The 26,732-nt window shown below is 36.1% G+C and overlaps 1 protein-coding gene across 1 annotated transcript in view; it reads left to right on the top strand.

Annotated features, from left to right (window-relative positions):
• The window catches only part of LOC100370883 (programmed cell death 6-interacting protein-like), a 34,314-nt gene extending 9,107 nt beyond the window's left edge, over window positions 1-25,207 (top strand). The window contains exons 6-15 of the mRNA XM_085494562.1: window positions 2,755-2,981; window positions 5,961-6,183; window positions 6,492-6,615; window positions 7,600-7,777; window positions 11,662-11,883; window positions 15,158-15,317; window positions 16,142-16,290; window positions 19,644-19,778; window positions 21,046-21,214; window positions 22,223-25,207. Coding sequence (XP_085350688.1) covers window positions 2,755-2,981; window positions 5,961-6,183; window positions 6,492-6,615; window positions 7,600-7,777; window positions 11,662-11,883; window positions 15,158-15,317; window positions 16,142-16,290; window positions 19,644-19,778; window positions 21,046-21,214; window positions 22,223-22,524 — 1,889 coding nt within the window. The 3' untranslated portion in view covers window positions 22,525-25,207. The remainder of the gene's footprint in view (window positions 1-2,754; window positions 2,982-5,960; window positions 6,184-6,491; window positions 6,616-7,599; window positions 7,778-11,661; window positions 11,884-15,157; window positions 15,318-16,141; window positions 16,291-19,643; window positions 19,779-21,045; window positions 21,215-22,222) is intronic.
• The last annotated feature ends 1,525 nt before the right edge of the window (window positions 25,208-26,732 follow it).

The raw sequence follows: 26,732 nt of genomic DNA, 5'->3' as shown, positions 1-26,732 counted from the left end.
TGAAATGGCTGCTATTTTCACGCCTAAAATTATCCATTGATACATAAATATTATTAATTTTTATGTTTCTAAGCATAAATATTTTTTTTAAGTGAAAAAATGTGTTTTAAACTCAGTCTACGGAAACTTTATTTTTGTGTATTTTAAAACGAGGCTCCTCATTAGTTTTCTCGTCTTTGACTAAATTGCCACTTATGTACTTGTTCGTCAAGGAAGAATGGACCATAATGAACACATAGTATCAAGTTTGTTGCATGGGGTTGAGTCAGATGCGAAATATGTCCGGTCTGGTGACGCTAGTCACCGTGGTCGTCACCGGAGCACATTTGTACACTGTCGCTGGACTCCGGCATTGGACAAAATCGAATTTGACGGCTGAATCGTCTTGTTATTTAGCAGGTTACTAGACACTATTGATTTATAAAATAGAGAAATAATTTTAAAAAAACGACAAAACACAGTTACTGAATAAATGACTGCCGCGTTGTAATGGGTGAACGCGTCGGGTCATGAGGGGGACAAGTGCTTGAATGGCGGCGTTTAATTGGATAACAAAAATTATTGAGAGCGACTCACATACAGACAAATTCAGAGTGGATTTAGCGTGATTTTCATGATTATGGCATCATATTAAAGAAATACATTGACAGCTCAAGCCCGGATTCTTATTCCGTAAATTATTACGCCGATCAAGCTGCAAGTAAAGGCAACAAAGGTGTGAATTCGACATTCAACACCAATAACCGAACAATTCAGACACTTTTAGCCTGCGAAAATGAAAACAGCCTGAGGGCTGCGTAATTTCCTGTTTGTCCGACGCTTCGTTTTCGTGTCATTATCAAATTTACTGCTACCTTTTTACATAACACGGGTGGTCTCTATAAAGCAATAATCAGGATCGCAAAAAAATCTAATCATTTGAAACACATACTCGACGTCTCTCTTCCTTCTGAAATCCGTCTCAGTGATCATGGGCTGGTCCGGAATCTATTTTTTCGAAAACGTTTTGTATTGTCGGCGTTTCTCGTTAAAACCTAGTTGTTTTGTCATGGACAAGGACAGTTTTTCAACAAAAAAAAAAAAAAAAGAATCTGAGGTGAAGTGGACACTGCATATGACGCTGTTACGAGGAAGTCCAGCCCAACTTTTTCTTGTTATTTTCACGGCTTTCGTCCACCGATTTCGCATCTTCGGACCGATTGGAAACGTGGAAATACCTACACTATGACTATACGCATTACTGCAACCGCCCACAACACAACGTTTAACCATCATAAAAGTTTGTTGTGAAAACAACTTCTAAAAATTCGCTCTCTCAAAAATAAAATTAAATAGACAAAAGAAATGCCTATTAAAAAATGTATATCGTTTAAAAGTACAGTTGTACGTTGAATGACACAGTGATATAAAAGTACGGCCCAGGGGTATGGCTTCCTCTCATATTTTTGCATTTGGTGGCGCACTTTCGGCGAGAGTCGGAAATCCGGAAACAGTCGACCGTTTCAGGATAGGTGGGCTTGGCTACAGCACGGGAAATATCTCAAATTTACTTGGATACGAGTAATCATTTTCAGCAAAAGAATCAATAATTGCCCACTTCAGTGGGACACAGATCTAAAATGGGAAACGTGAGGGTGGGCCCTCAAATAGTATTTCCTTTTCTCCCATCATTTCGCCGACTACCCCAATGACCTAAGTAACCTACTTGGAAAAGTGGACGCGTTGACGAAGGAAACAAATCCAAGTCTCCTTTCTCTTTTACTCTCAAATCTTGGCAGCTATTTGCATGAATCAATCAAGGATTTTTCTAGAAAAAAAAATGCAAGAGGAAGCACTGCAATTCAGCGGCGCCACCAAGTGGGGGAGATAGGATTCTCCCTACCAGGTGTGGAGTTTTCAAATGGAGTTAAAATGGAGCATTCTATGGCTTCTTTGGGGCCAAAATTACTATCAGACAGATCACAGTTGAAGACTGTGGCTACATGTGATCCCTGGTCAATCAGAATTTTATGGTTGGCAGAGGATCTGCTCCCCAGGGTAAGGGGGCGCATGACCATGACATGAGGGCGCTGCGCCCCTGTTCCCTTGTTTAAAAAAATCTCTGACTCACGTGATAGTCAGAAACATGAATATTATTTTGTTGGCCTTACCTGATATCTGGAGGTTGTCAACAAATTTTAAATAGTAGAACACATTTTTCGATATGTAAAATGGATCAAAATAAATAAATTGAACGAGAAAGTTGTTTTCAGCCTTCAGACTATATAACTTGTCTTAATCCGAAAAAGGTTCACTGCTTTAACAAAATCCTCTATAAATTATTTCAAAGACACAACGTTATATGAGGTATATACTTGTCTGTCGCTTTTTTATTTTCATCTAATTATTTGTGTAAATTAAGATCTCACTGTGATGGTAGACCCAACCAGCACTCAAAATTAGTGATCACCACGGAAACGCTTCTCTGGCATACAATGACAACATATAATGTAAAATACTTTATTTTCGCTTGAAATTAATTTTTCACTATTTTCACTGAAGGAATGATTCAGTTAAAGTAAAATCCAGCGAATATACCTTTTTTTCCTATATTTTGCATTCAAGTCATCAAAAATCAGTGAAAACAAATTCCATACAAAACACCAAAGAGTCATTTCAGTGATAATTTATTCCAGCTAAAAAAAAAAATTTCCAAGGTACATCTCAAATTATTATATATATAATTTCAAAAACAATATTCTTCATGTTTTACAGATAAAATGAAGAGTGTTGTCATCGCTAAGATAGCAAACCAAGCTCACGACTTGTACGCTGATGCCTTGAAATCCTGCAATGAAGCCAATGCTCGTGAAACGATTCCCAAGGACTGGTACTCGATCCTGGCGGGAAAGACGCCTTACTTCCAAGGCGAAGCTGAGTATCACCAATCTCTGGTTTGTAAAGCTGCAAAGAACTTTGGTGAAGAGATTTCCAGACTTCGGGTATGTTCTGCATTTAGTGCTTTGTTATTTTGGGATGTGTTATGGGTAGTGTCCTCTTAGGACTAATTTTTTTTTGGATCCAGAATCAAAATGGTTGAGTCATATCAGCTTGTTGACAGCTATGAAGATAAGATCTCAACCTTTTCACCACCAAACTTCCTCGCCAAAATTATTCTATTTTCTTATACATGTATTCTTCAATTTTTCTGGAAATGAACTTTAATTTTGGAGCCACAAGACAAAATTTGTGTAAATTTTCAGTTTTTACTCAAAAAATTTGACTATTTTTGTTCCAATGTTCTGTAGGGAAGTGGTGGTGAAAAGGGTAAAGGGTAAAAAAAGTAGTACTGTGAAATACTTTATTTTCGCTGGAATAAATTTTCGCTGAAAAGGCTTTTTGGGCATTTTGTATGAAATTTATTTTCACTGATTTTTGACGAGTTTAATGTAAAATATAGGAAAAAAAGTATATTCTCTGGATTTTATTTTCACAAAATAATCCCTTCAGCGAAAATAGCGAAAATAAATTCCAAGCGAAAATAAAGTATTCTACAGTATGTGGCTAAAATGTTGTGGCCTCATATTTCTTTGGTTTTTAACTTATTTTGTTTATAAAATGTGCATTTTGTTTTACTAAATTACAAATTCCGTGAATATAGTAAGATGTTTTTCAAGAGAACTATATCGATGTACGTTTTTCGATGCACCAGCAAATTAGCATAACTAGATGCCTCACAGCAATTTCTGCTCATCACTGTTGCCAAATATTGGCTTAGAGGGCGCACTGTTCATAGGATATGTTTCATCTTGTGTACTATTACTGTAAAGGCATTGATTTTTAACTGGAATTTAATTTTGCTATTTTCGTTGATAAGTGAAATCAATAACCTTTAATTTAACTCGTGTTTTGCTGGTAAACTAGTGAGTTTAAAACTCGGTGAATACCGTAAAAACTCGATTAATTTGTGCTAGTAAAAATAATTATTTTTTCAAGTGCGCGAATTAATAGCGTAAAAACGGAAATTATTGGTTTTTGGCGCGCGAATTAAAAAAATACTTTTAGATCGATTCAAAAAGGAGCTGTTTTCATAAATTTATTAGTGATTTGTTTTGTTTTCTAATGAACACGATTACAGGACGTTTTTTAGTGCCTCTGAGATTGTGGCTAGCGACATTCATGGCGTATAGTCAGGCAGAGAACACGCACTGCGTCAAGGACCACGCACCATGTTACACTTGAAATGAAACAGTGAAATGGCAAAGCTCACTCTGTACTCAAAAAACAATGAACACGTTGCTACAAAGTAGCCGTCTGGCTGCACTGCCTTTTTTTTATTTTTCTAGGCATCGCCCGGGCGATGTTATGGCAGATATTACGAAGCCCATCTTGTCTGGAAAAATAACCCTGCGTTGATAAAAATGATCTCAGAAAATGTTTAGAAAAAATAATGTTTCGCGTTGACCAAGTATAATCATGCAAAGTATAAATTCAAAGTGTTTCAATACATTGGTGAGAGGTCGCATTTTACGTGAACAAGAACATGCACTAAGAAGGAAAAGCAAGCCAAAGTCGAAGCGGGGTGCATCATGGACATGACACAACACACGCTGCGACAACTGAGTGATCAATGGTCAATGCAACTTTCCATCACGGAAATTCGTAATCGATGTGCTGACCGATGGATTTTTATCGACTAAGTAATAATCTTGCCCAACATCTGTAGTGTCGTGGGGGAATGATTTTTTTCAGGTCAAATCTTTACCGAACCTAAACTGCTTGCTAACTGAAAGGCTGTGATGACGGAGATCATCTGCGATTGCGGCTACACCAAGTACTGATAACATAACAACTCAAACAAAATGTATATTTTTAATGTCTTCATGCAATATATTCTGAGTTATCCACTTTATTCTGGCCCGCGAATTAATAAGATACAATTTTAAACATGTTTTTGAACGCCGCAAATTAAAAGGATACATTTATGGGTGCGCGAATTAATAGAGACCGCGAATTAATCGAGTTTTTACGGTATGTTTCAAATATAAAAAAAAATGATGAAATACTAGTGAAAATTAATTCTTTTACAGTATATCATGTGTCTTAAAATGCAACAATAAATCTTGTTTGTTTTTCTGGTTACACAATCTAATATTGCCAAATGCCATTGCAATTATGTGAAGCTATTGGCTGGAAATGCAAGTGACATATACATATTATTACATGCCTTCATCCGCCCGCCAATCAAACACACACTTTAGAATAGGAACATCTGGGGATTTTTGCGGTCCAGTGAGCCATGTACGGACCATCGTTAATAGCAACGAGGCGCCGCAATTCTCCGGTATTCTGAGTTAGCCACTCGGTTCAGCGATGGACATCACGTTAACAGTACTTTGCTTCTGATGCGATTTTATAAGTCCATCCATTTCATCTGGTACTTCATTTTCTGGTGCTGGTCCAAGAATTTCATCAAGTTGGCTCTTTTCTATTGGCCGCAACCACTGCATAATATCCATTTCGTCTGCTGCAGCCATTATCGTCTGCAGGTTGTCAAGGGAGCCAGTTAACAGGATGAGTAAACATATCCGTCCGCAGTGCCAAACTTATCGATTAACGCGATTGTATGCACAACTTTGTTACTGCTTGTGAAAAATGTACCTTTTTACCAATAAAAATTACATTAAGATATAATTAAACATTAAGATATAAACCCTGTATTCTTTATGTTATTAAAGGCATGTAATAAAAATATTACTGCCCGAATATGGGCGTTAGTGCCCTTGCACAAGGAGATCATTTGCTCTCCTAACATCAGGCAAATGATCACCTGCGCTCGGGCACAAACGTCCATATTTGGGCAGTAACATATAATAGGATCGCTTTTAAACGCTCACAAAACATGAGGTTCCCTCCCTTGATAAAAATGATGTGAAATATTATTTAGTTATTATTTTATTTGTGTTTTTCTTCTATTCTAGCATGCCAGTGAGCTAATAGAGGCCGCTCACAACCGCGGCGGACTGTCTGTAAGTTTCAAAGACACCGCAGCCAAAATTAAACGTAACTACGATGAATCCAAAAAGGACAATGATTTCATTTACCACGAGAGAGTGCCCGATGTGGGTAGTTTAGCTGCGATTGGCAAAGCTCCCATAGCCAAGGCTATTCCTCCATCTACACCTATGGGTGCCCAATTTACAGGTATGTCAGTCTTGAGTACTTTGTTCTAGTTTGCATTTTGATTGGCAAAGCTCCCATAGCCAAAGTTATTCCTCCATCTACACCTATGGGAGCCAATGTTTATAGGTACTGGAATTCACAAATTAGTAGCCTAGGGAGCTGTAATTAAGGCCTGTCCACCTGTCCCATACAAATATTAGCTGTGACAGATAAGTGTAGAAAATGTCTGTCACTGTGAATAGGTGAATAAAAATGTCAAATTTTAACTATGACGGAATGGGAATAAAGTATAAATACTATAAATTAAGTTTTTGTTTTTTTCATTGTAGATTTATTTGAGAAGCTGGTTCCATTAAGCGTACACCAGTCAGTAACTTCGTTTGAAAACCGAAAAGCTGAGATTGTGAATCGTGAGATCGGCAAATTAAGAAGTAAAACAGAGTTTCTGAATGGGTAAGTGCAGACACCCAGAGCAATACTAGTCGAAGCTTCTGTGAATATTAAACTGACAAGACGGTGGATGTTTTTGAGAACAAGACGGACAGACGGGCGTCAATTTTTTTGGGGGTTATCAGGGATTATTGCAACATTGTTGTGACTATACAAAAAAAGTTATTGGGTGGGGTTATCGGAACACTGATACGGATGTCCCTAGGAAAGTTGAAAGTTACCCATACAAATTGCATCTGCTCCAAGTGGTTTGGTGAGCAAAATCTTGGTAAGCAAGGTGAGCAAAATTTTTCAAGCCAGCAGAATTTAGTTCACCTACCGGGTAATCAGATATCGTAAGTTGTAAACAATGAGTACAATTTTCCTTTGACACAGATTAAAGTGTTGGTCAAGTTTTCACTAGCTCTCGCACATAAAAAGAAATTTTGTTTTAATTTCAATGTTTACTCATCTGATTTGGCAAGCAAAATCCTGCTGACTTTCAAAAAACTCGCCGAATTTTGCTCACTATTTACGCACCCAAATAAAAGTTTTCACTAGCTTTCGCACATAAATTAAATTTTGTTTCCATTTCAATGTTTACTCATCTGATTTGGCAAGCAAAATTCTGCGGAATTCCAAAAACTCACCGAATTTTGCTCACTATTTACGCACCCAAATAAAAGTTTTCACTAGCTTTCGCACATAAATTAAATTTTGTTTTAATTTCAATGTTTACTCATCTGATTTGGCAAGCAAAATTCTGCTGAATTCCAAAAACTCGCCGAATTCTGCTCACTATTTACGCACCCAAATAAAAGTTTTCACTAGCTTTCGCACATTAATTAAATTTTGTTTCCATTTCAATGTTTACTCATCTGATTTGGCAAGCAAAATTCTGCTGAATTCCAAAAACTCACTGAATTTTGCTCACTGTTTACGTACACCAAAATAAAAGAAGTTTTCACTAGCTCCTGCACATAAAAAAAAATGTTGTTTCAATTTCAGTGTTTTATCGACTTTCAATCTCCCAGCTGCAATTGAAGACATCAGCGGCAATAACATACCGCCATCGCTGCTGGAGAAATCACGCAACATGCAACAACAAGGTGGACTCCATGCGCTGGATCAAATGATTTCAGAATTACCTGAACTGCTGCAAAGAAATAAAGAAATCCTTGATGAGGTAAGTTTATAATTTATTTATATTGTAAGATGTTTTAAGATTTATTTGGTATAATACTGTGAAATACTTTATTTTAGCTGGAATTAATTTTCGCTGAAAAGGCATTTTAGGCGTTTTGTATGGAATTTTATTTTCACTGAATTTTGATGAGTTGAATGTAAAATATAGGAAAAAAGTATATTTGCTGGATTTTATTTTCACTAAATCATTCCTTCAACAAAAATAAAGTATTCTACAGTAATACAAATTGTCACTCCAACAGTAGTGGATATATTTTTAGTGACCAACAGAGACCAAAGGTGAAGAGTCTGTTGAGCTTTTTGGTTCAATAAAAAAGCACAACTAATTTGTGTCTAATCAAGGCACAGATGGAGGTTTATTTTGAAAAAGGTTTAAAAAGTTGGCTTTGGTGTTCAAAGTATGGAAAAGTGCTGTGATATGGGATAGATCAATAATACTGTCATATGATGATATTTTTACAATTTCAAATTAGACTACAAATTAAAATCAGAACTAAGATTGTTTTGCACATTTTTATTTTTTTTTTTTTTTTTTTTTATAACTTCGTTAAGTTTGGACTAATTGGCAAAGCATGTTATTCCGAAATTTGTAGAAGTGTTCTCAGAATACATAAAGCATATCCTCGATATGCTGTCTATTGGAGACATTTACCAAACCTTTAAAATGGAATTGTGGGTAATCGCAGAAAACAGTTGGCAGAAAAAACTTGCCTTAAAGTTGACAGAAGACAATTTGACTGAAAATAGGTTGATCTTCCAAGATTGTTTGATTTTTTAATATTTTCACACTTCAACCAAACGTATATTTGAGGAAACTGTCCAATTTTTGTCAAGTTTGTATCCATTACTGCAACAAAAAAAGCAAAACTAAATGGGTACCTGTACATAGCGATGGAAGTGCCGTAGCCAACTGATTAATTATTCATGATACAGTATTACCCATAGAGCCTTGCAACATGTTATTTGATAAAACCTGTCATAAATTATGAAATTATGAACTGATTTTGAATAAACTCTGAAAACCTTGTCTTTTAAAATTACTCTCAATAGTTCTGTGCCGAGATTTCAAGTTTTCATAGAAAATAAAACTTTAAATCTGTTTTTAATATAAATATAAAACTAGTACCAGAAATGTGGACAGTATACTATACAGTTACTGGGTGTTCGTACGTTCTCCACGTAACCACAAGTTAAAGAGCTCCTCATATACCTTCTCTTCAAATGAGAATCTAGCTATTTAATTCAATTTTTGGAGCCCTGTGGTTCATAGCGTACACAGGGCAATGATGAAAATAAAGGCAGAATTTATCAATTCTGTGTGACCATGGTAGTAATAGGAAAAAAATCGCCCACCAGACTGCATGGAGGATGCCCTGTTACGCACTGGTTGCGTTTATGGAAATTACCGATCTCAAACTAATATGGCTGAAGCCACCTAATTAATTATTTATGGAATTTAAAACTACGTAATCTTAATACGCTAAGCTGGGACTGCTAATTACAGTACAAATAGCGACGATGCATGTTTTAACAAAAGGTCAAAGATGGTCCTATTTCCATTCTTATTACTTACATGGTGCAACAATCCCTGGTCAATTTCTTTCTGTTAACCTTTTTCACCAGCAGACTATCTCACCCAAATTCTTTGGCTCTTTGTTTCTTTTATTCTTCGACATTTCTGGAAATTAACCCTAATTTTAGATTCAACATGGCAAAATTTCAATTAATTTTCAGATTTTATTCAAAAAATTTGGTTATTTTTGTTCCAATCTTCTGAATGAAAGTGCAGACTATAAACGGGACTATTTTATGATGGAAAAACGGAACTGGTTGGGAAAATGTTAATGTGCATGCTGATATTTATTTCTTTTGACATACATGTACAATGTAATATGAAAACAGGAGGTTATGTTTTGGGTTTCACACAGTTTGTCTGTTTGTGTATCTGGTAGTTTTAAGACAGCTAAAATATTAAAAGCAATGTCCAGCATCATAATTAATTCAACCTTCAAATACGACATTGTATTAAAGTTGTCTTACACTTAGACCAGATGTTGTTGATGAACAGGAAGACTTCGAAAAATCTATGACTAAGCGAGTCAGTGTTGTGAGCGGGCCGGTCTTCCCAATGGTCAGTGGTGCATATGTGTACCCATGGTAACTGATGAAGTCATGGAGACCTGATATTATTTTATAAATTATAAACAATTTTTGATCAAGCTAACAGAAAAATTCTTATTTGATTTAATATTAACAAACAAATTGTACAAAAATACAAAAATCTTGGTAGGGAAAAATCACTAAATATGTAAGTGAGCAATTTAAGCCCGCTCCCTCCCCAAAAAAGTTGTTTGTCGCAGTTTTTTTAAAAATTTTAATAACAATTTTTAATTATTACACTGACTTTCCCTTGTAGCTGAATTTAATAAGGTTTACTTTAATTTCGTAAGTCAGTCAGTGAAAATCACAAAGTTTTGTAATGGTGAAAATTAACCAGAATACCAGAAAAACCTCTAGGACACGATTCTATCCAATAAATATGCTGTAATTTCTTAATTCTGAATAAAATAGACACAATTTTCTATTATTTAAATTTTTTGATCAATATTTGTCAAAAATTATTCAGGTTTGAATTGTGAAAAATGACAAAACTGAAATTTAAATAAAGCCACACAGAATGTGTGTACTCATTATGCAGGAACTAGAATTACCCATGATGCATTGCGATGTTATTTTCCTAAAGAAATCACATTTTCTCATGAAATTGCAACACAATCCTTGAAATTAGTAATAATTTATTATCTTTTTTTAAAAATTATAGTAAACAATTCTTGCTGAATATGTAATATTATTGGGATTTTTTCTTTTTATCAAATTATTTTCAAAATAAAACCATGACCAGTATTGGGGGAGTGTAGTATATAGGTTAGGTATTTCAATTTTGTTCTTCACAACGACAACGACGATGACATAAAAAGGTTGACCTTGCCTTTTGTTATCATAATAGTTTAATTTTTGGATGCCCTGTGGTTTTCATAGTTGCTGCAGGGCATATATGATAAATTTTAAAAGCAGATTACAAGTAATTACTTCAAATAGACTGTGAATAATGCATGTCTTTGCCTGTGCTCCAAAATAACTAAGTTTGGTAGATATTTTCAGGGCTACAGAAAATTATTCAGAAACTCGTACTGTGTTCACGCTTGTGCTAAAAATTCGGTTTGGAGTGAGGCAGGTGTTGAAACAAGCGTGAATAAGATAAGCGGGCCTAAAATGGCAAGTCTCAACCGGCACCCTGTTCTTACAGAAATGTATTTATTATTTTACATTTAGTGGATTTTACTTATCAGTGAAAAAAGCGAAATTTAAACCCAGTGAATACTTTTGTAATTAATTAATTAATTAATGCATTTACAGTAATAGAATGATCTAAACTGTGTGCATGGCAATTGAACTGCGCCATCAAGTCAAGAATAGACAAAAAGTTAAATAATTCTCAGAATCGCTGAAACACAATATAGTGTAGAATTCTTTTTTTAATTCATTCATTGAGTACCGGTAGCTGAATGAAAGCTTAACACGCTTGGGAGTCAACACAAATGTATTTGTATCTATTTTATAAATAATACTAACTAACAAAGTCACTCATATAAACTAAATCTACAAATAAGTGATATCAGGTGATCACCTCGTATTATTAAATTTAAATATTTACTGTGTTCTAATTAGCGGTAGGATATTTTATAAGCAAAATACAGGAAAATAAAACTTTGTGAATAATTTTGAGTTTTTCTTTTCTAGTAAATTACTTGTTTGTGATTACTCTACTCCAATAACATTTTTTGTTGTTTCCTCATTTTACAGTCTATCAGACTCTTGGACGAAGAGCAGTCGTCAGACGATCAGATGCGAGCACAGTTCAAAGAGCGATGGACTAGGGTACCTTCTCAGCAACTAACTGAACCACTACGGGCTGAAGCGGCCAAGTACAAAGGCATCCTTGATAACGCCATCCAAGCGGATCACATTGTCAAAGAAAAATACAACGCTCACAAAGATGGGTTTATACTGATGAATAAGTCTGAGGTAATAAGTTTTACACTTTCGAAAAATCAATTGTCGTCATTTTATGTCAACATTTTGCACACAATTTACATTGTATACTGTAAAACATGTCTTTTTCACGAGCATGTCTATTTAGCGAATTTAGCGAGAGAACTGATTCGCTAATTCAAGATGTCGCTAATGACTTTATTATAAATTCAAAATGGCCACCAAACAATGTCTTTTTTCTCCACACACACTTTGTAAACGACACAAAAAAACGTACTGACATGATAGATACACTTTATTGAAAAGTAAATTAACACAAAAAAATAAACGTATTTATTGTAGTTATTATTTCATAAATGAAGTGATACTGCTATATTATTACGGAAATTAGTAGTACTTAGTCATTTTTGAGTCCCAATATAAAAGGTTAATGTTCTAGATGTAATGCAGCAACGATATCCGCTTTTTCAAATCCCTGTTGAATCAGTTTTTTATCATTGTGAACAGAATCAAATTACACTTGACAGTTTTTCTTTGTTTTATAGAGGTGATAACTGCGCATTTGTTTTGGCGTGCGACAGACAAGTATTATGAAGACAGGAAATCAACAATGTCAAGAGAGATTCGCTAAATCAACATTTCGCTATTACATCATTTTACCACATTTCGCTAAAATTGCATGTCGCTTTTTCAACATGTTTTACAGTATATTACAGTGGATCTCACATCGAACACAATTGAACATGATAACCATCACTCTACAAATATATTCTTTCAACATCTAAAATTTAGTTTAGGGAACTGATCATTACCACCCAGCCGGTTTCCTGTGAGTTTGACTCGGTTTACCGTACCGGTCGTTGCTTTACCGTACCGGTCGTTGCTTTCCCGTACCGGTCATTGCTTTACCGTACCGACCGTTGCGTTACCGTACCGGCCGGTGCTTCACTGTACCGGCTGGACAATTACCGTACTGATAGGACCAATACCGACTATTTATCACCTTCGATTAATGAATGCATGGTAAACAAAGCCCCGGTTACTGATCGGCGCCCTGCCGGTAACCGTGAGTCATGCATAAATTAATTGGGCATTTTGCAAACAATAAGAATTTTTTTTACCCATTGAAAGTGAATAATTTGAAAAGGACATGACTTGTACAACAGAGTGTTACGTCCCAGTCGACTAGAGGACTCGATGGGTTAATTATTTGTTTATATTTGTCAGTAGCTCACACAGTGGAAAGAAAGTCGGACAACCGTTGAAATACAAATAAATAAATTAGATAAAAAAGTCTTTCTGAAATTCTTCGAATGATCGCCTGTAACGCTATAAAACGACAGTCCTACATCGTAGCTTACCCACGACGTTGAATAAAACGTCTCAACCTGTCGCACGATGATACTTGCATAATGCATTATGTCAGCGTGACTCGCTTGGCCGAGCTCACATGTATTAAAATTTGGGCTTGGGCGTTCGAAAATCTGTTTTGATACTTTGTTGACAATAACATGCGCAACGCGTGCACGTAGTCCAGATAAAATTCAAGTGCGTAAAACGCAATTTGACCTTGCTCTAGGTCAACATTTTTCCATTGCTTTTCGACCTCATTTTGTGATTTTGTTCATGGAATTGACCAAACATATTTACACACCCCCTCCAACAATCCCCAATGTAACTTTATTATAACAAAACAGAGTGTGCAAGTGTGCCGGTATATCTCTTTTTGGAACATGTGTTTGGCCCTGAAAAGGGCTGTTTGGTTTGGGGCAGAATACGATTTAGACTGGAAAGGTCGGGACTTTTTTTTTGTTTTACAAAAAAAAATATAATTACAGCCAATACAAAGTCAGCTTGGACATTCAGTTGTGAGACATAACATACTAGTAATGAACGGTGCCAGCGATAGATTTTGCGAATGAAAGAACAAACTAAACGCAATCAAAGGCGCCGACCACACACGTTGGAAATAAACTAATAAAACGCGTCGCGACGAGAAATCTCGTCAGCATCTATCATTCATGCAAACGCACACACTTGCTATTTTCGTATGTTGAATACGTTGGCAACGTCGTCAAATATTTAGCCCAATCACTGAATAAACAAACATCCAAGCACACGTGCACTGGCACCAGATAAAGTGAAAAAATGAAAACAAAATTACGTCTGCACTGTGCATTTGTAACAATAACCAAAACCATTAGGTTACATGCCAAAACTACAAATATAGGCACTTTCATGGAACTGTTATTTTTGTAATCCACTTTCTCGGCTCAGTTGATTTGAGTGCACTGATCCCAATTTAAAAAAAATAAAAATATCGTATAAAATAAAGACACAGTTCCGTCTGTAGTCATATCCAACATTTGACTGTTCCAAAGTTGAGTTGACAACGACAGGACGCCTTGGTGAAGCTCTCATTTTCACCGTGGACGTACTGGGAGCTCCATGGTCTCACAAAAATCATGTGTAGCATTATCACGCGCAACTTGAATGTAAATATTATGCAATAATAATGGTAAAGTTTAATCTCTGACAAATAAAAAGACGCAACAAATTGACCTGGTGGTGTATTTGACCTCGAAAGCTACCGCATAGCAAAAATGAACAAAATGATTTATAAACAGACTATAACTACAAACTAAACAAATTCTACTCAAATTAATTCTACAGTTTTGCTTTCTCTGGCGATCCTGTGCATAAAACTGAAATTTAAACAGGTCGGCATTTTACCTGTAAACCGGAATATCAATGCATAAATTAACTTGTCAGAAGTGTGAATTGCCTCCTGCCAGTACGGTAACGGCCTTGTCGGTACGGCTAATGACCTTCGGGTACGGTAAAGAACCGGCCTGAACGGTAAAGCAGCGGTCGGTACGGTAAAGCAGCGGCCGGTACGGTAAAGCAGCGGCCGGTACGGTAAAGAAACGCATGCCGCAGGAGACTCACAGGAAACCGGCTTAGTGGTAATGATCAGTTCCCTTATGTTAAATTTGTATTGTCAACAAAATTTAGCAACAGACTTTCCGATGTACCTTTACCTTAATTGTAATCCTCCACCCCACCCCCCAATTCAGTTGTATATGCCCCTCTGGGAAACTGTAACTAGGTATTCTCAAAAGGGCACATACAATTAATTTGAGGGAAAAATAGTGCCAAGTTACCCAAAATTTAGGGCATTCAAGTGAGTTTTGTGAACAATACAAATGTATGCTACTGTGTGCTCATTTAGAGTATTTTTGGTTAATGTGGCCTAATTTATGCATGTTAATGTATGTTAATATATGCTAATTTATGTTAATTTCAGAGTGACTTGGCCAAGGGTATTCCAACTGCTGGTCCAACCGCTACCCCACAAGGCAGCTCTGCAGTCAAAGAACTCAGACAGTTATTAGACCAAGTGAACTCCATGAAAAAAGAAAGAGATGTCCTTGAACAACAAATAAAGGAAACCACATTGGACATGAGTAAGAATTTGTCTGTTTTATATTTGATCGTCTGTGACTGCTATTCGATTTGTGGTTCATTTGTTTATCAAATGTCTGCAGGTTGAGGAAAAAAATCCATAAAAATGTGCAACTTTTGATAAAGACTTGTAGCCAATGAGAAATTATGCCCCATTTGGTCCAAAATTAATGAAGAAATTGTAAAAAAAATACATAAAAATGTGCAAATTTTGATAAAGACTTGTAGCCAATGAGAAATTATGCCCATTTGGTTCAAAATTAATGAAGAAATTGTAAAAAAATACATAAAAATGTGCAAATTTTGATAAAAACTTGTAGCCAATGAGAAATTATGCCCATTTGGTTCAAAATTAATGAAGAAATTGTAAAAAAAAATACATAAAAATGTGCAAATTTTGATCAAGACTTTTAACCATTGGAGAATTATGTTTATCTGGTTCAAAATTAATGAAGAAATTACAGAAAATATAGAAAAATGTGCAAAATTTGGGAGAGAAAGAATTGACTGTTTGAAATCTAAGAGGGAAATGGATACTTGACATATATACATGTATCTAGAATTTGTTATTTCCATGCGATTTAACTCTTTGAGTGTCATTGCTACCTCTTTGTACTATCGATAGATTGTGTACAGTCTGCCCTCCCTACATGGAGTATTGACAAACTTGTTGATCACAAACTAAAAGCAATATGTCTGAAGTTGTCTGTATGGTCCAAAATGATGGCAAATTTCAGTAAAAATTTTATAAAATTTGAAAATGTTTGAGTTGTGCTGTACAGTTAGCACTTACACAGCCATTTTTCTTGATATGCTTTAATAACAGGACCTCGATTCCTAGAAGCGCTGGCTGCAGACGGTGCAATAGATGAAGAGGCAATATCAACACAACAATTAGAACAAACATATGGAGTATTGTCACAACAAGCTAATGAAAGTAGTGAGAGACAAGATGCCTTATTGGCCAATATTGAGGTAAGAATCAGTATTGAGAGACAAGAATCCCGCTTATTAGTCCCCGTTCGGACGAAGTCCGAAAACGGGGACTTATAATTCGGTCTCCGTCTGTCTGTGCGTCCGTGCGTCCGGAGTCATATCTCAGAATCCCTTGGGCCGATTCTGTTCATTCTTTGCATGTGCCTAGTACTTTATTTGGGACATATGCACATGCAGTGGTTTAGAGATTCGATTCAAAATGGCCGACTGGCAGCCATCTTGTTTTTTGTAAAATGTTGTATTTTGGACATGCTTTGTCAGTTGTCATTCAAACTTGGTACATAGATTATACATGTTAGGATGCATGTCCATGACAATTTGTTTCAAAATCTAGTCAAGGATGGCCGATTGACAGCCATCTGACTTTTTGGCCTTACTACTATATTTCCACAATTTATATACCATTTTCATTTGAATTTGGCACATACCGGTACATCATATACATATCAGTGTGTTTCATAATCAGATCAAAGATGGCCGAATAATGGCTGTTTTTATTTTTGGCCATATTACTATTACACGGAACATGTGTTTTGATGTAAATAAACAATCTGTTGTATACGCCACTTGGAACTCAAGCTTCAAGGACACACTCGCGACAACCCCTTCGCTTTAATTTGACGAGCACAAAGAGAACTTTCAAACATTTAACGGGGACTGTGTCATTTTCAGTGACTTGTTGGCTAAGGGAACTGATCATTACCACCCAGCCGGTTTCCTGTGAGTTTGACTCAGTTTACCGTACTGGTCGTTGCTTTACCGTACCAGTCATTGCTTTACCGTACCGACCGTTGCTTTACCGTACCGGCCGGTGCTTCACTGTATCGGCTGGACAATTACCGTACTGACAGGACCAATACCGACTATTTATCACCTTCGATTAATGAATGCATGGTAAACAAAGCCCCGGTAACTGATCGACACCCTGCCGGTAACTGTGGGTCATGCATAAATTAATTGGGCATTTTGCAAACAATAAGAATTTTTTTTTACCCATTGAAAGTGAATAATTTGAAAAGAACATGACTTGTACAACAGAGTGTTACGTCCCGGTCGACTGGAGGACTCGATGGTTTAATGATTTGTTTATATTTGTCAGTAGCTCACACAGTGGAAAGAATGTCGGACAGCCATCGAAATACAAATAAATAAATTAAATAAAAAAGTCTTTCTGAAATTCTTCGCATGTGTTTTTTTCAATATATGTGTGTTATTCACATATTCATGATCGCCTGTAACGCTATACAACGACAGTCCTACATCGTACCTTACCCACGACGTTGAATAAAACGTCCCAACCTGTCGCATGAATTCGATGATACTTGCATAATGTGTCAGCGTGACTCGCTTGGCCGAGCTCACATGTATTTAAATTTGGGCTTTGGCGTTCGTAAATCTGTTTTGATACTTTGTTGACAATAACACGCGCAACGCGTGCACGTTGTCCAGATAAAATTTGAGTGCGTAAAACGGAATTTGACCTTGCTCTAGGTCAACATTTTTCCATTGCTTTTCGACCTCATTTTGTGATTTTGTTTATGGAATTGACCCAACATATTTACACACCCCCTCCAACAATCCCCAATGTAACTTTATTATAACAAAACAGAGTGCAAGTGTGCCTGTATATCTCTTTTTGGAACACGTGATTGGCCCTGAAAAGGGTCGTTTGGTTTGGGGCAGAATACGATTTAGACTGGAAAGGTCGGGACTTTTTTTTGTTTTAAAAAAAATATATATAATTACAGCCAATACAAAGTCAGCTTGGATATTCAGTTGTGAGACATGACAAAATAAACGATGCCAGCGATAGATTTTGCGAATGAAAGAACAAAATAAACGCAATCAAAGGCACAGACCACGTGCGTTGAAAATAAACTCGTTGCAATGAGAAATCTCGCCTGCATCTATCATTCACGCAAACGCACATACATGCTATTTTCGTATGTTGAATACGTTGGCAACGTCGTCAAATATTTAGCCCAATCACTGAATAAAAAAACATCCAAGCACACGTGCACTGGCGCCAGATGAAGTGAAAAAATGAAAACAAAATTACGTCTGCACTGTGCATTTGTAACAATAACCAAAACCATTAGGTTACATGCCAAAACTACCGACTCAGGATTCATCATACACAAATATAGCCACTTTCATGGAACTGTTATTTTTGTAATCCACTTTGTCGGCTCAGTTGATTTGAGTGCACTGACCCCAATTTTAAAATAAAAATATTGTATAAAATAAAGACACAGTTTCGTCTGTAGTCACATATCCATCATTTGATTGTTCCAAAGTTGCGTTGACAACGACGGGACGCCTTGGTGAAGCTCTCATTTTCACCATGGACGTACTGGGAGCTCCATGATCTCACAAAAATCACGTGTAGCATTATCACGCGCAACTTGAATGTAAATATTATGCAATAATAATGGTAAAGTTTAATCTCTGACAAATAAAAAGACGCAACAAATTGAACTGGTGGTGTATTTGACCTCGAAAGCTACTGCATAACAAACATGAACAAAATGATTTATAAACAGACTATAACTACAAACTAAACAAATTCTACTCAAATTAATTCTACAGTTTTGCTTTCTCTGGCGATCCTGTGCATAAAACTGAAATTTAAACAGGTCGGCATTTTACCGGTAAACCGGAAAATCAATGCATAAATTAACTTGTCAGAAGTGTGAATTGCCTCCTGCCAGTACGGTAACGGCCTTGCCGGTATGGCTTATGACCTTCGGGTACGCTAAAGAACCGGCCTGAACGGTGAAGAACCGGACGGTACGGTAAAGCAGCGATCAGTACGGTAACGAAACACACGCCGTGGGAGACTCACAGGAAACCAGCTTGGTGGTAATGATCAGTTCCCTAATATGGAGGTGATATTCAGTATTGAGAGACTAGACTTTCTATTGGCTTCTTTTGAATGATGCCATAATTTTGACTAACAAGACTTCCTATTGGCTAATTTTAAATGATGACTTATTGAGACATAACTTCTGTTGCGGCAAGTTTCAGTATTGAGATGTGGATTTCACATCAAGTAAAGATTTGTTTGAAGACATGAAAACAAATTACTGTAAAATGACTAATTTTCATTGGGTTTAAATTTCGCTGATTTACCATTTCAGGCATATCCAGTGAGTTTTAAATTCACGGTTTTATCATTTAGATAATTGTTCTATGCTAAATTTCACATATTCACTGGGTTTTAATTTAGCGCATTTTCCAATCATCGAAATAAGTAAAATTAAAACCCAGTGAATAATTAACCCTTTCACAGTATGTTATTTTACCGGTATTGTGTTGTTGTTTTTTCTCAGAGAACAAATATGCAGTTTTGTAAAGAGAAACAATCCAATGCTGGTGCTCAGAAACGAGAAGAGATGTTGCGTAAATTAGCTGCTGCCTACGATGCATTCATGGAATTATTGGCAAACTTGAAAGAGGGAACAAAGGTGAGGCAGTATCCTATTGTGAGGGAGTGAGTGAGTTTGTGAGTAAATTTGTGAGTAAATGAGTAATTGAGTGAGTAGATGAGTAAGTAGAAGAGTGAGTAAGTAAGAAGATCAGTGAGTGTGGTGATTGAGTGAGTAGATGAGTGAGCGAGTGAGTGAGTAGATGAGTGAGTGTGGGTGAGTGTGGGTGAGTGAGTGAGTGAGTAGATGAGTGAGTAGATGAGTGAGTGAGTAGATGAGTGAGTAGATGAGTGAGTAGATGAGTGAGTAGATGAGTGAGTGAGTGTGGGTGAGTGAGTCGATGAGTGAGTGAGTGAGTAGATGAGTGAATGAGTAGATGAGTGAGAGTGAATATAGATGAGTGGCCAACTGGGAATGAGTTATGAGGTGATGAATGAGAAATATAAGTGAGTAGATTATTCTTATTGAGAACACAAGTGTTTGAGTAGATGTGAGTGAGCTTTACTAGATGAGTGAGTAGGTGTGAGCATGGATGAGTGTTAATGGGCAATTAGATTGGATGAGTGACTGAGTGGGAATGAATCATGAGACAAGTGGGAAATGTGAGTAATTTTTGATGCAATAAGAGAGAAATATAAGCGAGTCCTGAGGCAATAAAGAAGAAATGTTTGTGAGGAATGAGGCAATAAGTAAAAAATGTTAGTGAGTCATTAGACTAACTGAGAAATGTTAGTGAGTCATTAGACTAAGTGAGAAATGTTAGTGAGTCATTAGACAAAGTGAGAAATGTTAGTGAGTCATGAGACAAAGTAAGAAATGTTAGTGAGTCATTAGACAAAGTGAGAAATGTTAGCGAATCATTGGACAAAGTGAGAAATGTTAGTGAGTCATTAGACAAAGTGAAAAATTTTAGTGGGTCATTAGACAAAGTGAGAATTGTTAGTGAGTCATTAGACAAAGTGAGAAATGTTAGTGAGTCATTAGACTAAATGAGAATTATTAGTGAGTCATTAGACTAAATGAGAAATGTTAGTGAGTCATGAGACAAATTCATGTAGTGAAATGACTGAGTCAGTCTTATTCCTTATCCAAATTTCAATGCTGAGGGCGCTCTCCCATTAAAATTCGGGCAGGGAACCATACCAGTGGTGCGTCTGTCTGTCAGTGGTTAAGTAAGTGTGTTTGGATGGATAAGTGTGGTTGAGTAATAAATAAATAATATGTACAGTAATTATATTTTTGAATATCAATTCATAATAAATAGTAATAATCAATAAACTAATCTAGATGTGTGTTTTAATTTCAGTTCTATAATGATTTGACACCATTGTTGCTGCGGTTCCAAAGCAAAGCCACTGATTTTGTGTTTGCAAGAAAAACGGAAAAAGAGGAACTGATGAAAGACCTGCAACAAAATATTGTAAACCAGCCGACTGGACCTACTCCGGCCGCTCCCAGTCATCATGGAGGACAAGGTACGTGAGATCATCTGAAAGTTCACACATCCTGGTATTTAATATAGCTGCACAGTAACAACTTCCTGGTATCTATTTAGAATTTATTTTAGCGGATTTCACTGGATAGTGAAAAAACAATGAATAATTAATGTATTCACAGTATTTTACCTTTCATACTCACACAAACTACTGTAAAATACTTTATTTTTCGCTTGGAATTAATTTTCATTGAATGATTCAGTGAAAATAAAATCCAGTGAATATACACTTTTTTCTATATTTTACATTAAACTCATCAAAAATCAAGGAAAATATATTCCATACAAAATGCCAAAAAAAAGGTCCTTTTAAATAAAATTAATTCAATTCGAAGATTACAATGTCATGATATCAAATAATCAATAAAAATTAGGGTCACAGCAAAATTTTTTGAGACCCAAAATTTTGAAATGTTTGTGTAATATTTTGAACATTTTCAATCTTATTTTCTGCAAAATAATCAAAATTATCATTTTGCACTGGTTTCTATTGCGAGATTATTACTTCATATCTCAACGTTTTAGTAGATGAAATGGGATGACTAAGTCATTATTATTTCCACGAATCCTAATTTTGTGGGGAAAAAAAATTGAAAAAATTACATATAATTTAGTGAGTTTCCAGGTGCTTCTATAAATTGGGAGGTTATCTCCAATAATGCATTGCATATGTGCAGTAACATGTTCAGTAGTGTAAAATTTAGTTATCTCCCATAATGCACTGCATATGTGCAGTAACATGCTCAGTAGTGCAAAATTTAGTTATCTCCCATAATGCATTGCACATATGTGCAGTAACATGCTCAGTAGTGTAAAATTTAGTTATCTTCCATAATGCATTGCATATATGTGCAATATTACATGCTCAGTAGTGCAAAATGTTATCTCCCATAATGCATTGCACATATGTGCAGAAACAAGCGCATTTGTACAAAATTTGAATTTGGTATCAACTGCCTTAACATGCATTGTATATTTCTGTTGATAGGAGCCAGTCGTCAGCCGCCTCCCAGGCCTCCACCACCATCAGTACAGCAACCACAGTATCAACAACAACAACAACAACCACAACCACAACAACCATATGCACCAGCTTACAGTCAGTATACTCCCCCTCCAATGCCAACCGGATACAATCCATACGCTCCTATGAACTATCCGGCGCAGCCACAGTATCCGTATCCACAGGGGCAGCCACCACAACAACAGTACGGACAACAACAACAGTATCCATATCCACAACAACAACCACCATATCAATATGGAAATCCTCCTTATCCCAGACAATAATTAATAACAAATATCAGTTTAAAATTATGTCATTTCAACAAATTTTATTGCTTTTTCACAAAATAATCTGAATAATTTTTTTTTTCTCTCGAAGTCAGAAAGTCAGAAAACCATGATATGTTTTCTGAGATTGTACGACACAGTGTGAGTGACTTACACAGATTTTTGTCTTCACGATTCCGATGAAGCCCTGGATTTGTTTAAAATATCTATCAGTAAAAATTAAACAGTTTACTGTATGTCCATTTGATTGATATTATAAGAATTAAAAAATATGCCTGAAAATATAAATAATAAATAAAAGCAGTATATGGCACCTTTAAGTTAGATGTAGTTTCTAGGTTCTCACAAAACAATTAAGGTAATTAAAAGGCTTCCCTTATTGAAGTTGTATTCTCACATTGTAGAAAACCTCTAACTGAACTCTCCTGTAGGCACCTAGACTGTCCACAATTAATTTGTTAGTCTACTAAATCATCAAACGCTGAAGGCGTTTACAAAAAATACAACAGGCATTTCAGCGAAGGCCTGAGGACTGTTAATAACGCTTGTGAACAACCTCATGCGACATTATGTGGTTTTCCACTAGTACTGAATCCAATCATTCTCTGTTCAGTACCGGTGGAAAACCACGTAATGACGCCTGAGGGCATTTACAAGCGTTAACCTTCCTCCCACCTCCGGCCTTCACTGAAATGCCTGAGGCATTTCTTTCAAACAACTTTGGCGTTTGCTGATTTAGTTTACTAACAAATTAGGTCTGAGGTCTGTTGACATTCTAGTAAGCACCTAGACTAGATGCTTTCTATTATTATTGTGGGACTTTGTGAAGTCTAAGAGTAATAGATAAGTGAATCGGTGTGGAGGGATGTGGACTGCATACAAGTCATTCTGCACATGCGAGTTCCAATGGTAATCAACCAAAGTCATTGAGACAGCCAATCAGTGATGACAAATTTACATGGTTGAGTTGGTAACTAATAAAATGTTATTCCGATATCAAGCTATGAATTTTATGGCTTTCTTTACGCTATCACATTCTTAAAAATTCAGCAAATTCTACAAATCTAAAACCTAGTCAATGGTATAGTTTTCGGGAATCCAAATTACAAAATAATTAACCAAGACCGATTGTTTTTCAAAGATAAATTATTTTTCAATTGTCCAATTCTAACCTTATAATCTGTAAAGACAGGTTGTTGCCTTGGAAACCAGTGATGTATGTTTTCACGACAGGAAAAGAGCTATTAAGAGCTGTTAAAGGGTGGTGGTCGTTGCGCCACACATGTACGAGAACAAAGATGGCGACTTTGATTTCAAAGTTGTGCAGACCAATCAGTATGTACTAAGATGTTACAAGATTTAAAAGGGCACTTCCAGTTAAGCCTAATCTCACAACAAATTTACTTTCTGGATTAAAATTTCAATGGATAACAAAAGATAGATTAACTTTGTAAACAATATAAACAATAGTGTCCCATGATTCTTTGGTGCAATCCTTGGGCTTGAGCGGTTTCCCTTTTCACCACCAGTTCCCTTTTTTCATCACAAATTCACAAAATAGTCCTGTTTATAGTCTTTATATTCCTTCAGAAGATTCGGAAAATAATAGCCAACTTTTTTAAGTAAAAAACTGAAAATTTACTCAAATTTTGTCTGTTGGTGCCAAAATTAGGTTTCATTTTCAGAAGTATATATGAAAGTCTGGTGGTGAAAAGGTTAATTTCTAGGTGATTGGAAGGTATCGAAGAGTCACTGGCGATAATTAGTTCACGTCCATGCCCAGGTCAAAAATCATACTCGTAATATTCATTAGAAGAGTACACATTGCATTGTGGGAAAATCAATGTTTATCAACACAAATGTCACACATGTTTGACGTGACAACCACGGCCCTTTAAATATAACTGCAATGAACATTACACCTTGCCAGTAGTAAAACCCTATTATTTACAAATAGTTTCATTTAGTTAATAGTACGAGTGTGTCCCATTTGTTATGAAAACCAAAGTTTAATTTGGCTACCATACCGGTAACTCATATTACCAATGTTAAAGCGGGAGGGTTGTCACCTGCACATGCAAAGGCTCATGTGTAGACACGCTATGGCCATCTGAAGCATGCGCAGGTGACGACTCCCTCGCTTTAACCAAATCATTAGTTATTACTGTAAAATCATTTTTATGTTGTTTTATTTTGCAGAGTTTTTTTTATACCTAAGATGAAATTTTCACTAAGAATACCTAGTTCTAAACTAAAGGCTTGACTATAAAAAAATTCTATTGGGGTAATGGCAGAAAGAGGAAAAAAATTCTACATAAGAAAAAAATTCTGACATGACGTGACAACCACTGCCCTTTAAAATACCCAGACTTTAACTGTTACACTCAATAATGTTCTTTCTTGTGTTAACACTGTTAACTGATTTAATTTCTCAACAAACAAAAGTTCCTGAATGTTTTGAGCGTCAGTGACTTTTGCAAAACTGTTGTCTTTACAAATGCCAAAGCGAAAATTCCTATCAGTAAACTAAGCAATTCACCGTAGTTTATTACTTGGTTTACTTGGATGATATGTTATTATTAAGTAGATTAGTTAATGATTTTATTTACAGTACAATTTTTGAATAATGTGTATACAGAGATGGTATGTGAAATTTAAATAAATAATTATTAAAAACGGATTTGGTTTTCTCTCTTCTGTGTTTTTAGCTGTGGTTTCGCACTTTCGATTTTAAAACATAATATTGGATTGAATTATAAATGAAATTTTAATTTCTAACTGATTGTGGACATTGTGTTCTTGGGGTTGACCATAATTAACTCTGAGAGGGCAATGGAAGAAAAACTTTTATTTTAATAGACCATTTTCCGTTCACTGCGAGAATCACGCGTTATGTGTGAAATCGAACGTAAAAACAGGACAAACAAAGGTCATAGCGTCGTAGTCGCGTCAAACATCGCGTGGGATTCGACAAACGCGAAAGTATTTCGGGGACATTTCCATGCTTAATAATGTGCTGTCCACATTTGATGATAGGCAATTTCGATTAAGTAAGGGTATTCAGAAACAATATTCCTCTGTCGAAGATCGGCCGGTCAATGTAAGCTACGAAATAAAGAAATTCTAGTTCAAAATCAAATCGTTCGATTTTTGCGGCAGACGTTCGACGCGCGTCTTTCATGCATCTCGCGAGATCTCGCAATTGTACGGAAAATCACCTATTATCTTGCATGTTTTATGATGAATTTGCTATATTTATATATATATATGTGGTTTTTTAAAACTTTTTTGCTGTTATTTACCCAGCTGGATTTTTTTTCCTATGCAAATTATTCTTTTCAAATTCTGAAATTTCCCCCTCCTGAGTTTCTAATGGTCAGCCCCTTTTCTGAAAAAGTGGCAGCCATATGGGCCATCTTAAAGGGTGGTGGTCATCGCGCCACGTCCTGTTCGATATGGGGCTCATAGCGACGTATACAACACATATAAAATGCATTGTTCATTTACATGAAATTCGAGCACGCGCTGCGCGACAACCACCGTTCTTTAAGTCTTATCTCGCAATAAAGTTAAATCTTTAATTTTGTGTCTACAAACAATGTTTACTTGATCAATGTTCAAAATTCATAGCAATTTGCTTTGATGACAAAATGCAAAACTACTTTTAGATTGTGTCCGATTGGCTACCTAACCATAACACCATAACAACGGTCAGACCAATCAGAAAGCAGCTTCTTTGTTGACATTTCAAATTCTGTCTTCTATATATGCTTTGACTCAACTGCGAAGCAATTCAATTCTCAACAATAGGTGAATTTCCGTTCGACTGCGAGATCTTGCGTATTGCGTGAAAGACTCGCACCGAACGTCTGCCGCAAAAATCAATTTGATTTTGAACATGAATTTCTTTATTTTGTGGCTAACATCGAAAGGCCAATCTCTGACAGGGGAATATTGCGTTCGAATTCCCTTACTTCATTAAAATTGACCATCAAATGTGTACAGCACACTATTAGGCATGGAAATATCCCCCAAAATATTCTTGCATTTGTCAAATCCCACGCAATGTTCAACCCATGCACCTGCATTTCTACCCCTGTATTTCTATCTCTGCATCTGCATTTCTACCCCTGTATTTCTATCTCTGCATCTGCATTTCAACCCATGCACCTGCTTTTCTACCCCAGCATGTGTATTTCTATCTC

This window comes from Saccoglossus kowalevskii, chromosome 20 (assembly GCF_978046115.1).
Source record: "Saccoglossus kowalevskii chromosome 20, keSacKowa6.1, whole genome shotgun sequence".
Classification (NCBI taxonomy): Eukaryota; Metazoa; Hemichordata; class Enteropneusta; family Harrimaniidae; genus Saccoglossus; species Saccoglossus kowalevskii.
This window is presented reverse-complemented; position numbering and strand designations above follow the sequence as displayed.